The following is a 15,581-nucleotide window of genomic DNA, read 5'->3' on the forward strand; positions in this document are numbered from 1 at the left end:
TTTAATATGCTCTGAATCAGGTTTGTCAAAGAAGCGAACCCCGAGCTCACCACTTGCACGGATGTCGGCTCTGTAAAGCATTTTTTTCTATGAAATATCAGGAATATCTTTCTCCAACTTTGCCAAAACCATCAAACAAACGCTGCTAGCTGTCGTACTTTAACTTCCATTTCCTTACAAGTGGGTTTGCATTTCCATGAAAGAAGACATCTGGAGATAATAACTTTTAGATTTGGTGGTTTTAATTATTACTATAGACACCCTTAACCACTATCAGATTTGGTGGTTTTAATTATAACTATAGACACCATTGAGCTATTATTTCAGCACCTATAATTTAATTGTACAATATTCTTACATTCATGCGTGGGGTTACTTGCTGGGCAAATACATTCACTGTAACTATTTCAGGAGTTGTTATGTTCTACACACATTCATAAATTTCAATTGAATTACTCCAATAATCAACCTTAAAGCTTATGGAGTACATAAGAATATTCGTTATCAACATATAACATCTAATTCACCTATTGATTCTAATTAAACTTTAATTAATTTTTCATTATCAATTAATTATTAATTATTAATTATTTTACACATTTACTAAATAAATAATATTTGAAATAAGAATTATATTCTCAAATACTAATTCAACAAAAAATAAAATAAAATCTAGTGCAATAATAAAAAGAGTTATATTTTTATCAACTTCAAATACATAATTGTCATTATTATATTGTTTAGTTCTATGAAAAATGGCAATCTCAAGATCTCTTTAACTTGTACATTCATGATATTATATCTATACAATTTTCTTTATAATTTTTAATTAAAAATAGTTATATATTACTAAATTATGACAACAGTCGATAACCATGGCCACAAATTTTCATTCGTTCTTATCAAGAATTTTAAAACAAAAATAATTTCCAGGATTTGACCGTCTTGGCTTTTCCAATTGGCGGTGGATATAAATTTTTAATTCTTGTTGTAAATATGGATCATAGTCTACTCTTGGATTAATTCAATGATAAAATCCTCTCAACATGCAAGAATGTTTAACTTGAAAGATTTACTAGTTGCAGGGCACTTACAAATATTTCCCAATAGAGTATTTAATATTAAAAATTTATGACATCAAATAAGGACCCTATAAGTTCGAGCAAAAGAATATTAAACTATTCTCTGTTTGAATAAGCGATATCTTGTGAGTATTGTCAAACCCTCTGTAATTTTGATTTAGTGATGTAATTTACAAGGGTTTTCATCAAAGACAATATGACTTGCACCTTCCAATAAAGTTAGGTTTTGCATGATAAAGTCACATATTTGAAATGGTGATGTCTACAATATTATATGAAATACATGTTTTCTATGCTACAAGTGATAATCACAAAGCTTAGAGATTGTACAAGAGAAAACACAAGACTTTATAATACACGTTAAAATTTTCCAATATATTGAGTAATGTTTTTTTTATTAGTAATATGTATGAATTTATTGATCTAATTGAGTTAAAGCCTAGCCCGAACCAGGGATGACTAAATAAGGAAAGCCATCTTCCAAATAAAGAAAAAGCATAAAAATCTCCAATGACATGTAAATATCAAGAACTTCAAAACCAAATGCAACGATTACAAATTACCCTTATCTCTACCCTTTTGCTAAGATCTAAGGACCATATCAAATGCTTTGTTGTCATGTTTTCCTTTCCTCCCTCACACAATCTCCCAACCGTCTTCCAACCTAGTTGCCTCCTCATGCCATGCCAATTGGTTTTTGTCAGGGTAACAAGCATCATCCAAATGACCTTCGTCATGCTTTTGAAGATAATTATCAGAGCAACATTCATCCAAATGACTCCCATCTTGCTACTGCAAATTTTTGTCTAGTTTCTCATGCACCTTTACACGAGATCCTACCAGTCTTTTCTTTTCCTTAGCTTCTAGTGTAAGAGAAGCCTTACTCACATTCTCCACCATAGCAATGATGGCTTTCTTCATAACCAAATGAGCATCTTGATGTTGTAATTCAAATTTTTGTTGTGAAGCTGCATCTAGCACAACTTGAGAAAAACTCTTCTATTGCTTCCCTTTCTTCTCCATTGTATAGTGATGGTGTGCCACATCTTTCCACCATGAAGCTGACTTAGTCAATCTCTTTTGAGAGCAATGATCAGCTCTATGCCCTATTTGAAAGCACCGCCTACAACGAAAAGGCACCCCTTTATAATCCGCAAGTCGTGTCCAACACCCTTTTGTCAATTTAAGGAGAATTTCTTCTGGAAGACCATCTAAAATATCCATCTCCACTCAAATGTGTGCACAAGTAGAATGGTGAAGATTGGAAGTCCCTTCATCAATCATTAAAAGGCTTCCCAAAGAATCACCAATAGCTTCAAGACGAGAATCAAACTAGTAATGTAGAGGAAGATTGGGAAGCCGCACCCATAGAGGAATCGAATCAAAAGTTTTTATTGCAAAACAAAATGTAGGGCGCCATGGTTACAGCATTAAGTGATACATTTGCTCCCATCTCAAATGTTGTCACAAAGAATTTTGGTTCTATCATGTGCATGTTCAAAAACTACAATAAAGAACCCTCCTACACATGGGTAAATCTAGACAGCCTTCCAAAAAAAGTTCCTAGTTTTCTAATATCCATTGGAGCTTGCTAAGGCTTGGCCAAAGGCCTCTAAAGTGCCCTATCAAACCTAAACCAAAAAAACTTCAACATTGTAATTTACCTCCTCTTCCATTTCATCTACTATCTTCATCATTGCAGACCTTGTCTTCTAAGATCTTATTGAATTTCCCACACCCCTTCAAAACATGCATTCCATCTTCAATACCCTAGTCTTTTGGTGAAAATTTACCTCGCCATCTAACTCCACCATCGTAAACCCCACTCAAGTTTTACTTATGCTAGTCTATCGTTGAGACCCTACAGTACTCTGCACTTTCTCCATGCGTGGATCTTCAACAAGGGCATCCATGTCTGTCAAAAAATGGCATCTTATAATTCGCTTTATCACCTACAGTCCCATTTCGTTTGCTACACTCACCCGTAAAATGTTGAGGGAGTGGTATGAACTATGTAGGCCCATTACCTGGTCAATGGTTGTCATTACCTTTTGCTTGACAATCTTGTTAGACGCATGGCCTCCAATCACCTTTTGATGGCCATACTTCCTTCTCCACAGAATGTAAACACCCAAATGCTCATATTGGCCCACACCACTAGAGCAACGAAAATCAAAAACCCTAGTTGCAAGCACAGAAGAAACCATAAGAGCAACAATAATGGTCACAATCTATACAAAAGGTTGGTGTCAATATATTGAGTAATGTTTTATGTAGATGCTTATGCAAACAATAACTCCCTTCACCGTTAATTATTATTGCCTATATATATTAAATATTTCACAATTTTATTATATATAAATTCTAGACTGATTCCCTTTGTCAATTTAGAATCTATATTTTATGTCATGTATTCATGACCCAAACAAGCTTCTTGTAGACACTAAAGCAATGAATCTTTGCAACAGAGACTTATGATAATGATTTAATTTATCTAGATGTAATTGGATGCTACCACTCCATAGTGACAACTAGAGATCAAAGTTGTAAGCGTCAATTCCAAGCACTGCTATGATGATTTAAAACGATCAAACACAATGTTTCCCATATTTCTCTTCCAATAAATAGATTCATTGTGCATCAACTTTCAAACACCTATGTTCCAAAAAAAAAAATTTACCATCTCCTTTCAATTAGGCTATTACCTATGAATCTATTGGATGAGTCCCAAAATCACATGAATTTGATATCCTCTAATCACCATGGTTAATCGACAATTTAATTTATATTTATTGTATGTTCTAATCAATATTCTATTTCATTTAAAAGTTCATTCACTAAAAATCTCATAAATGATGGTAGTCCTCGTCAAGTAGGTAAACCTCAAAAAGTATCTCTTTAATCTCACTATATTAAAGTGGAGTCGTCTTGTCTTGGCCTTGCACAATAAACTCATATTTGAAACGATGGCGTGTCTACAATATTGTATGAAATACATGTGTTCAATGTTACAAATGATATTCACAAAGCTTAGAGATAAGAGAAAACACAAGACCTATGATGCACATTATTAAACTTTTTCCAATATAGAGTAATGTTTATTGTAAGATGCTTATACAAACAATAACTTCCTTCACCATTAATTATTATTGCCCATGAATATTAAATGTTAATGGATATAAAGTCTAGATTGATTCCCTTTATGTCAATTTGGAATCCATATTTTGTCTATGCATTCATGCTCTAAACGATCTTCTTGTAGACACTAAAGCATTGGATATTGAAAACCAAAACTTAAGCTGGTGATTTGATTTATCAAGATGTTATTGGATTGCATCCACCTCAGTGACAAATTGAGACCAATGATACAAGTGTCACACCTATATTCCAAGATTTTTTCGGATCAAACAATATTTTCCATATTAATCTTCTACGAAAATAGATTCGCTGTACATCAACTTTCAGACACATGTTTCAAGATTTTTTCTTGCCGCCTCCTTTCAATTAGGCTATTATTTATGATTTGATTGGATAAGTCACAAAATCACATGAATTTCATATCCTCTAATTTGTCATGGTTAAGTTGACAATTTAATTTATATTTATTGCATGTATTCCTTTAGTGTAAGATTATATGAATTTTACCATGACAATTTTCTTGCATATAATTCCAATTCTATACTATAATTATCATAAACTTATCGACTTTCTACTCAATATTCCATTATGGTAGTGTTGGTCAAGTAGCCACAAAATTAATCTCATATATCTGGTAGGCTACCTTCTATGACACTATATTAAAGTAGAATCATTTTATGTCTAGTGTAACTTGTAACAGCACTAATGATTTTTATTTTTTTTCAAGTCACCTTCTAAATGCATATGTATATGATATTAAGAGACATGCCTCTATAGGAACATTATTTCTTTTAACTCTCACTAGTTATCAAAAACATTTTCTTATTATAAGTAGGAGATGATTTCCACAGCTAGTCAAATTGTGATGTGAATATTAGGATTTAACTGTGTGATTTCCAATGCTTCACCCCTGTGAGCATCACCTAGATCCAATAACTGCTAAGTGTTCCATTTATTCTCATCAGAGATGGATTCATGTTGAATCACTATTCATGAAACATGGGTCATCAAGTTACTCAAAAATCACACAGTTAAATCCTGATATTCACATCACATTTTCTTATTATCATTATTAAGAATATGATAATAAATAATGCATATAACTAATACACGCATAATAATATAAATATTATCCTACTGAAACTTTTTTTTAAATTATATATACTCAAAATGAGTTTTATCCTACTGAAAAAAATTTTAAAATTATATATACTCAAAATGAGTTTTATCCTACTGAAACTTTTTTTTAAATTATATATACTCAAAAATGAGTTTTATCCTACTGAAACTAAAATAAAAAAATAAAAAACTTAACTTGGTAAAATTAATTGTACTAACCTATTTGTTGGAAGTAATAAAACACAATTTTGATATGAAGTAGTGTATTGTGCTTCATGAATAAACTTCTTCAGTCATATTAGATTGAAATACACACAAAATTTGACAAAAAACCAGTACGTAACAATAGCATTGACTAAATAAGGTTGAAATCAAGAAATAAAAGACCCCTCCAACTGTAGATATACATCAATTCATGGAATAATCTCCAACTCATTATTATCATTTAAAATGCTGAAAACATTACTTTCCCTCCACACACTCCCAACCATGGGAATACATCCACTAGTGCTGGCATCTTTACTCCCTCGTTAATCCTCATATTTTTCTCTACGTAGACTCGATAAAAATAAAGAGCTAACAAATTCATTAATATGCACATAAAACGTTAGTTTTTTGCCAAAATCTTTAATAACCATTAGCCATTTTGGTAAAAAAAATTACAATAAGAAAATGAATCAATTATGATAGAGATGCCAATACAATCATATTGGAATATTAGAATCTAGGTTGTTACACTAGAAAAGAGTATTCTAAGAACTCGAACTGTGGATCAAAAAACATGGCATTCAATGCACTTCAACAACTTTGTGTAATTAAACTAGGCCAGGTTGATTTACAATGTCCACACAACTAACTAATAAATTAAACATGATGAATTGTTCTCATGATACAATGCAATGTCAGAACATACTATAAAATAGATATTTCGATTTTCCTTGTATTAATTTTTTTTTTTTCAGAGTGCTTTACAAGATTGACACAATTCAATAAGGTTTAATGCACTTGTTTACTATTAATTCTTCAATCTATTGCATCAAACAGAAACTTTAATATTTTTGATAAATCTATCATGAATGATGACACAAACACATCCTCGATTTCCTTACTTCATGTACATCTCAAGTGCCCAACCTGCCGCGTACTTTCTTTATTAGACAAGGGCAATCCTGCTGCTGAGGGTGTGGCAAATTAAATACTCAAAATGAAAAAACCCTTTTTTCATTGCTACCAATTGCCATCCAAAGGTGTTTGATATCTGCATCATGCAGCTCCGAGTTACAGTAAGTCTTTCCCATGAATTGACACCAAATCTCATTTCCTCGCTGGTAAAATAGGACTTCGAGTTTAAGCAGTCAAAATGTCATGCTAGTAATACAGGTTTTTGAGTTTAGGCAATCAAAATATGATAGACAAACATAAATCGTAAGTTTGAGTGTGTTCCAGCTTCAACTGCGTCCATTTTATTTGCATCAATGTTTCAGATCATACTCAATGATCCATATGTAGGAGAGCTGAAATAAACTTATGAGCAGTCAAAAGTTATTTGTTTGGACTTCGACTGCATTTCAATAATGCCTTCTACAATTAACACTGATGGATCAAAAAATCCTTTTAAACTGATCTGATTCCTTTAAAAGAGCATAAATTGTCTTGCAAATTTTTGCCCAGGGCGAAATAAGAGGATTCTCTCATCACACTGACATAATATTTCTGGAGACAATGTTCCATGCTTGATACCAAACGAATGTATACCAATAGAATGGTGGCATTGAACACTGAAGAAGTTTTGAGAAGGGACGCCACAGGAAAAATACCAAATGAACAAAAATTCAGGAGAACGAGGTGATAAAACAGACAAGTTTCATTCTAAAAATTATTTTCATGGCAGACAGGATAGCCTTGACAATATGAGTCAGTACCATGGATATAGCCAGCACCATTGAAGTTAGTATAATAATTGAATTTCTAAACGGATCACTTGTACTGTAAGTCAACACCCAAGTTTTTTTTAACATGTACAAGTCGCAAGCAGGTAAATTACATTTCAAAACACGTATAATAATGAACATTTTTCTAATGTGAAAAATAACATGGTATAAAATACTTTAGTTGTTTAAATTCTGACTGGTTATACAGAAAGATCACAAGGACAATTCCTTGTGCACAAACCTTAAACAACTTGCTACTATTCACTATCCAAGTTAAAAAAATGTTATTTAGCAGTGAGCCAATGGGCCTCTAATTATGCAAGGTAAACAATTAACTCACTAATGTATACTGTTAATATGCCATTGACCATCCAACCAAAAACACTACCAATTTGGCAGGTGAACCAATGGCTTCTAACCATGCAAGGTGAAACTAATTCACTCACTAATGTATACAAGTTATTTCAGCAAAGCAATTGAGATGCATTTTGAAACAAATAACACCTATTTTACAACGCTTAGGACAAAAATATAAAAGTAACTCTGCACACCATGCTACAAGAGAGCTGGCATCATATTTTTATGATCCTTGCTACAAGAGAGCTGGTATCATATTTTTATGATCCTTTACGCCCTTGCATTTAAGATGTCTTTCACTAGCAATCATCCATTGCTGCCTACAATTCTTACACAAAGGTATTCAACTCTTGGGAAACGCATTATCCTTGTTTATTGCTTTTCAACTACTACATGACAAAACAATCACCACCAATGCCAAACCATGAAAAGAGATTAAAATGTAAGAAAAGATTGCGGGATTAAAAAATGAAAATACTTCCAACCTAAGCCTTTCAGTGACTAGATCTATGTCAAGTGAAGATGAGCTCTAAAATAAAATAAAATATTTTCAAACCTGTAGTTGTGGAAACAGCAAGATACTTGTTTACAATCTAATGAATCCTGAAATGTCCACATCAAACCCTAGATTATATGACTAAAAGGACGCTAAGTATGAAACAAAGATCAACCCTTGACTCTTGCAAAGATGGCCAAAAGCCATAGATACTTGGAAGAGACGATGTCCTCTTGATGAAGAGGATGTCATCCCATGTCCAAAAGTTACCACTGTTCAAGTCCTGATAATTATAATGTCCTGGTCCATAAGAACCTTATAATCTTAAATACAAAGTTATCCACTTGCTTTGAGTACGACTACCACTAAAAATGTCAACAAACCTAATTGACATAAAAACAGACACTTATCTCTTCTTGTTCGCCTCTTTAGCAAGGGCATGTACTTCTCATTTGTAGATAAACAATGAGGCAATTTTTTGTGCTTCCTGTTACTTGCATAAAATTCCACTACTCATGGGAATTAGAACTTCTATTACTGAAATCTTGTGATTTAACTAATAAGAATACAACTAAATTTCTAGAAACTTGTCGCAGTACGAGTCAAGTTTATTTGGCAGTTGATCACAATTAGGCCACTTCTTGTCTCATGACTAAAAATGTGGTTTAAACAGCCAAACCAACTTGAACATCTTAATTGGAAGTAAAGAAATCATCTCCAAAATAGTCTTAGTGACAAATTATATGACAATTGGAAAAGGGGCAGAAATCTATATACCATCATTGCACTAGTAGTTAGGCCCCCACTCAGAATACACATTGTAATATAATTCAATTGATTTCCTCCAAATCTGCAAAAATATTTCTTTAATATCAGCATGATTTCTTCACAAGTATCTGCACATGTATTTTTTTGTGTGTAGATCTGAAAGACAGTTGATTCTGCTCTTCCTACTGTAAAAATATTGCCTATTCCTTTCTAATCCTTCTTTATATATATATATGCCTCTCTACAAAGCGAATCCACCAAGAGAGGTCTCTCCAAGAGGTTGGGCTCTCAAGATCAGATAGTTTCAAGTTAATTTGCAATTGTTTTAGACTTTGGCATGTCAGCCTTATTTAAGTTATTATTATTTATTTCTGAACAAGCTGTGCCTTATCATCCGGTCAGCCCTTCTTTTTGCCCAAATCAAACCTCCATTAATCACTATTACTAATATTATTAGAGGCTGCAATCTGAGTTAGGTTCATGACACTGTAATACAACTATCATGAATAAAAGGCAAGCTCTATTCGAAACATTAACAGATATTAAAAATATGTTAATCAGCTTTTGAATGCAGTAAATTTTGCTTCTTCATGATATCTCTGTAGAAGACTAACCAATCTAGACAATGTAAAGACAAGAGACGCATACAAAGCTGACTGATAGGACACTTACTCCCATCTCTAAAATGTTACTGTAATAGAGAATAGTATATTTACTACTCTTGTTCTACAGTTACTTTATAGAGGATAACTGTGCTACTTACTATTTACTACTCTTGTTCTACAGCTGCTTTATAAAGGATAAATATGCTACTTTAAGTTTTAAAACATGGGCATGTGTTTTTCTATAAATCTCTGCCAGCACTTTTCAAGTTTGTGCCAAGAAGGAATTTCATAAAATAGTTGTCTATAGACAGGCTCATCCAAGAGCAGCTTACCCCCTCTCCATGGATAGATAGGACCCTTCCAGCCACAACCATCATCTCTTTAAACAGGGGGGGTAACCTTTACTCTTGAAAGGCCTCCAAGCCAATGTGATCAACTGGAGCCTTTTCAGTTTCTTATTAAATTCAGTGCATGGCAGATATGAACACTCTTATCTAGCTTTGTTTTTACAATCAAGGAGTTTATTAAACTTGCAATTTTACAGATTAAAGAACCGATATGACATCTCTATTATTTGTCATTTTGATTCCAGGGAAGTACAATAAATGCATCCAGGAGATATGTATGATTCAAAAAGCATAGATTGCAGAAACACTTGTCATACTACATACTTGTGGAAAACTCATGCCTGGTAAGTACTATAGGGATACTATACCTGGATTCACTATTTGTCATTTTAATTCCAGGTTAGTACAATAAATGCATCCAGGAGATATGTATGATTCAAAAAGCATACGTAGCAGAAACACTTGCCATACAACATAGTTGTAGAAAACTCATGCCTGGCATGTACTGCAGAAATACTATACTTGGATTTACAGTGACAACACAATCAAAATTTCAAACGCAAACATTAAACTAACCATTAGAATATTTTAGTTACAAAATGGCTGAACGTGGTTGCTACACTTTTTATTATTGTAACTGAGTCATTAATCTGTAATAAATTAATGCTTGGAAATAACAGGTCAAAGTAGAAAGTAGAAAGTTAAACAGAGGTTAAGTTGAATGTAAAACTATTAAAGAACAATATTAAGCATGTGCTGATTTTACTTACCATACTGCCTCATTGACATCCACCTTTTATCAGCATGTTAATTGTCCCGAGGAGATCTTGCCCATCATCAGTCACTATAGAGTTCAACTTGTCAAGAGATAATGTGATTCAACCGTTTTCAGTAAATAACTGCAGTCCATGAAAAACAAGTAAAAAAATTGTTAGCAACATCAAATCTTGAAGTCATAAGTTGAAGACATAGAAAGACAAAAACAGTTCCTCTATGCTTCACATATAAATGTGCAGTAATTTATTTATCTCTTCATAAAAAAAAATTAGTCTCACGAAGCTCAACGTGCACAAATACCAGCACTTCCAACTCAGTTATCAGATAATTAAATACATTGAACTCCAAACAAAAAAACAACTACAATTCTGTCGAAGAACTTACTAATATATTAAATTTCATCATAACAGGATGCATTCAAGCTCTGCTAGTACATTCTCAAAGTTGTGTTTGAGTTTCTATAAGCTAATACCGTAATACCACTTAAACAACAAACTAAAAACTAAATCTATACCTGAATAGGGTACTAATCCTGCTCTAGAACTGTCTCTTGGTTTTGTTCAGCAATCCACTGTAGCATTTACCACTTAAAATTCCAACGAGAACCCATTCCCCTGTATCACTAGCTGTACACTACTTGCTGATGCTGTCTGTGCATTTCACGACCTGGAATCTAACCTGCAGATTTATAGCTACGGGAAACAAGAGCTAAATGATTTTGTAAATATTTTGGTCATCAGCCTATCCCTTTCCATATAGCTTTAAATGGATATCCAGACTAGATAACCATTTATATTTTGTACACTACTAGACAGTGCAGAACATATCTACAATAAAAATTAAAGAACAATACTCGAAGGATGTCTGTTATGCTTATTACTGAACACTACTAGACAGTAGAGAACATATCTACGATAAAAATTTAAAAACCATATCAAATAGCTGTCTGAGATACTTTTACTGAATCAACGAATAAAACTATGGGGCATAAAACTACTACCATCAACATGTACAGACAAAAAACTACAATTGCAAACATCTCTAAAAAAAACTCTGGTTGCGTATTTCTCGCACAAGCACTAGCTTCTTTTGCAAATATCTCTACAAAACACAAAAGAACCATACTCGAAGGATGTCTGTTATGTGTATTACTGAACACTACTAGACAGCACAGAACATATCTACAATAAAAAGTTAAAAACCATATCAAATAGCCGTCTCATATACTTTTACTGAACCAAAGAATAAAACTATGGGGCATACAACTACTACCATCAACATGTACAGACAAAAAACTACAATTGCAAACATCTCTAAAAAAAACTCTGGTTGTGTATTTCTCGCACAAGCACTAGCTGCTTTTGCAAACATCTCTACAAAAAACTCTTGTTGAGTAATTTTCGCACAAACACTAGCTGATTCAAGTAATACGCCTAAAACCAAGCACAGCCTACGGAATAGAATGAAATATATATAAATATACACATTCACCTATTTCACTGAAAACAATACAACTACATAGTAGTAGACATATTTTCAAGCTAAGTTGCATATCAGGCATTGCTGTAACCAAAATAATGCCTGTATGATTGTGCTTGAGATTATAAAAATCCTCATTAAGTGAATCTAACCGAATATGCAAACAATCAGAACCAATAGCATACATGCAAAGTCAGCCTTAAGTTCTTCTAAACCAACAATCAATAAAAAAATTCTAATAGTGTTGCAAATAAAAAATCATCACATAGATTAGTTTCAATTTTAAATGCTCTCTAAAAGCATTTGAAATTTGTAAAGTAATTAGTATCATATCTGATACAACAAAGCTAGCCATAATCAAAATAAGCAAAAACTAATTTGGCCAATTTACATGGATTTTTACAAAAAAAAAGTACATCATAAAGAAATAGGAAACAAAAGTGGACTTCCTAACTAAAAGATTAGACACAAGGGCACATTATGCCCTAGACAATTTTAAAGTTATTATAATTACTAAGAATTATAACTTTAAATTATCCAAAAACGTGATGAAAAATTATATTGAGCAGTTCAAAATCATTTAGTAGAACTTTTCCACTTGCAGAAGGTACTCTGTAAGTAAAACTACAACTAAAAATGTTCATCAGAAAACCCAACACCAGCAGATTGCTTGACACTGTAAAATGGAACAATGATTACATAATATCTTAGAACCAACAGCCATTCTACCTTGCATATGGGTGATAACGGCCATTGCTACTACCCCCATAAGTACCCCTACCTCCCCCATAGGAACCACCACTACCATATGGACCACCAGCCCGTGAGTCAAAACTGCCGCCATAGCCACCACCACTATAGGAACCATAAGCATCAGCAGTGGCGCCATAGCCACCCATCATTCCACCACCATAGCCGCCATAGCCATCACCAAAGGAGCCAATTTGACCATAACCACGAGAAGTATCTTCCCCATAGCCTCCTAAACTGCTGCCACCATATCCTCCATAACCCCTACCATATTCAGGAGCTCCATACCCGCCAAAACCTGCAGCCCTACCACCATAACCTCCTCCTGCCCTATATGGATTGCTTCCATAGACTGGTCCTCCAAGCCCACTATAACTATCCCTGAAACCCCCAGCGGGCCCAGGAAAATAAGGAGCCCTCCCATCCATCCCAAATGCAGGTCCAGCATCAGGCAAAGGTTTCTTAGGTTCAGCTTTCTTTATTTCCACCTACAAAAATTAAAATCAAAAGCCTATATCATGGAATGAATTGAGGTTGTTGTGGAAGTACTTTGAATATCTCAATCTACCTAAGAAACTGGGCTACTTATGATGATGAAATGGGAGTGATCTATATATGTATACAACATCAAAGACAACAACCTGTTCAAGAATTACTATTAAATCCAATATGTAGTCCCCATGAGATATACAAGCAAAACTAAAAACACCAACTTAGAAGAATATCTCATAACTGTACCAAGCTCACTTCCTACTTCCCATCAACGTTATTAAAAAGCCCACTAATGACACAAACTTGGACGAATACCTGCTTTCCACCTAGCTCAAACATTCTGCCCTGAGACATGATCTCTTCTACAACCTGCTCGCTTTCAAAGGTTACAAAACCAAAACCCCTGGAGCGACCAGTACTTCGATCCTGCATAATTTGATGTTCTAGAATCTTGCCAAACTTGGCAAAGTATTCCTTGAATTCATCTGTAAGATATAAACCAAGCTTAGCCTAACATCCTAACTTTCTAATTACTATTGCCCATTAAATAAAATTGACAAACTAGAACCAAAATAAGTGATTGCCATGGGCCTGAACGGAGGCCTCTCAAGAACCCCTGTCCAATAGGGTTTTAGGTCTATTTTTTAACCTTCCTAGGAACTTCTGTTTAAGTATTTTACTAACCTTATAAAATTAAGATTATTCCAATTAACAACATCAATGACATTGGCAAAAAATAATTACGCAAACAATATAGCTTTCAGATTTGGGAACTAACCCTCTGTAATTGATGTTGGTATCCCACCGACAAAGATTTTCTTTGTCTTGGGCCCCTTAGAAGTTGTATTCCCTCTTGGAATAGTTCTCTTGATCTCCACCTGGACAAAACACACATATCAATCAAACACACACGAACATGATGCCAACTAACAAATCGCAAAACATATTTTAAAAGTATCTGGTTAATCCTAAATCTTACCGTCCTTCCATCTAGAACATGCTTGTCCTGAATGACCTTGTCTACAACAGACGGGTCAGCGTAAGTCACAAATCCAAAACCACGAGGCTGTCCAGTGGCCCGGTCCTTCATGATAACTGAGTCTGTTAGCTCCCCGTATTTGCTAAAGTGCTTGGTGAACGCAGCTGCAAGAGACAGATAATCACATGACTGAAACCAAATAATAGAGATAATTAAATAAAGGAAAAGAAACTAACAAATATAAAAACAAAGCTAAAAGGATCGCATGTATAGTACAAATCAAAACACTCAAAACTGTAAACTTCTGAAGGGAACCTATAAGGAATCATTGTGCCAGGCGTATCCTTAAATACCATTTACAAATTGCTGAGCGAAAGCTAAAATGATCCATAAAAAGGGTATTTGAAGTCAGAAACAGAAACCATGTCGAAGCAGGCTATTTAACAATTAACGATATGGTTATTACCACAGGTCCTAAAAATACGAAATTTTAAACCCAACTATGACTTGTGCAAAACCACATCAAAACCCTTAAAACCCTAGCCAGGAGGAGGGAAAAAAGGCCGCATATAAATACATGAGAATAAACAATTACAAATAAGAAACAAAACGTACAAGAAAAAAACGTTTAAACAATAGTGGGCATACCTGGTGTTGTATCTCTTGACAGACCCCCAATGAAGATTTTTCTGCCCAACCAAAAAACAGATAAACACAGTAGCTATATAAATTTAAAATATACAAGATGATAAAATCCCTAAAAGTAAAAGTAAAATGGGCCAGTAAACACTGACCCAGGACTCGAAGTATCTTTGTCTCTGGAAGAAGGGTTATTCTCATTGTTGTTATTGGTGTTCTCTTCTCGCGAGTTTTCAATAGCTGCATCATTGTTCTCTGCGGCAGAATCGGCATTGGAAGAAGGTGATCCGTTGTCCTTTGAAGAACCCATTGTTTCCCTCTCGCAATGTTATCCCACTCTCCTCCTGTGTTTTGAACGAAACAGCGTCGATATCTAGGGTTTGCTCGATAGAGATCTGTATCTATATATAGTGGAAGGAAATGCACGGTTTGAATTATAAAATATTTTGGACTGCATTTACTGAGTTTTTTATTACCCCATAAATCGGTCAAGTAGGTCGGCTCTTCAACGCCCAAATAACCTTAATTTTAGGCTTCCATGCCTAAGAGGAAGTAGTGGCAATCGCACCTTAGTGTGCTATAGGTATGTCGTATTTTGGTGTAAAAATCTTTCTTAACTAAC

At 34.0% G+C, this 15,581-nt stretch overlaps 1 protein-coding gene across 6 annotated transcripts; it reads right to left on the reverse strand.

Moving 5' to 3' along the window:
- Window positions 1–5,575: 5,575 nt before the first annotated feature.
- On the reverse strand, window positions 5,576–15,336 carry LOC149568274 (heterogeneous nuclear ribonucleoprotein 1-like). 6 transcript variants are annotated; one of them, XR_016362534.1, is made up of 8 exons: window positions 15,115–15,336; window positions 14,969–15,009; window positions 14,321–14,484; window positions 14,120–14,219; window positions 13,657–13,826; window positions 12,829–13,337; window positions 10,614–10,742; window positions 5,576–5,888 (listed from the first exon to the last, which is right to left on the reverse strand). XR_016362534.1 is itself a non-coding variant. In XM_089821253.1 (7 exons), the coding sequence occupies exons 1-7, from the start codon at window positions 15,267–15,269 to the stop codon at window positions 10,697–10,699; spliced, it is 1,185 nt and encodes a 394-aa protein (XP_089677379.1). In that variant the 5' UTR covers window positions 15,270–15,336; the 3' UTR covers window positions 6,330–10,696. The 6 variants fall into 6 exon arrangements, 2 of the variants coding, with proteins under 2 accessions (XP_089677379.1, XP_089677380.1); XR_016362535.1 differs by having other exon boundaries at window positions 5,576–5,897; XR_016362533.1 differs by having other exon boundaries at window positions 5,576–5,915.
- Between the last annotated feature and the right edge of the window lie 245 nt (window positions 15,337–15,581).

The sequence above is a fragment of the Cupressus sempervirens genome, chromosome 3 (assembly GCF_028749045.1).
Source record: "Cupressus sempervirens isolate cs-2001-9-10 chromosome 3, ASM2874904v1, whole genome shotgun sequence".
Classification (NCBI taxonomy): Eukaryota; Viridiplantae; Streptophyta; class Pinopsida; order Cupressales; family Cupressaceae; genus Cupressus; species Cupressus sempervirens.

Excerpts from the sequence above, each read along its gene's own strand:
- LOC149568274 (XM_089821253.1), bottom strand. The coding sequence starts at position 15,269 with ATGGGTTCTTCAAAGGACAACGGATCACCTTCTTCCAATGCCGATTCT. Across the intron at positions 13,827-14,119 it reads ACCAACATCAATTACAGAGG|ATGAATTCAAGGAATACTTT; the intron begins GTTAGTTCCCAA and ends TATATCTTACAG. Across the intron at positions 10,743-12,828 it reads CGTTATCACCCATATGCAAG|TTATTTACTGAAAACGGTTG; the intron begins GTAGAATGGCTG and ends CATGGACTGCAG.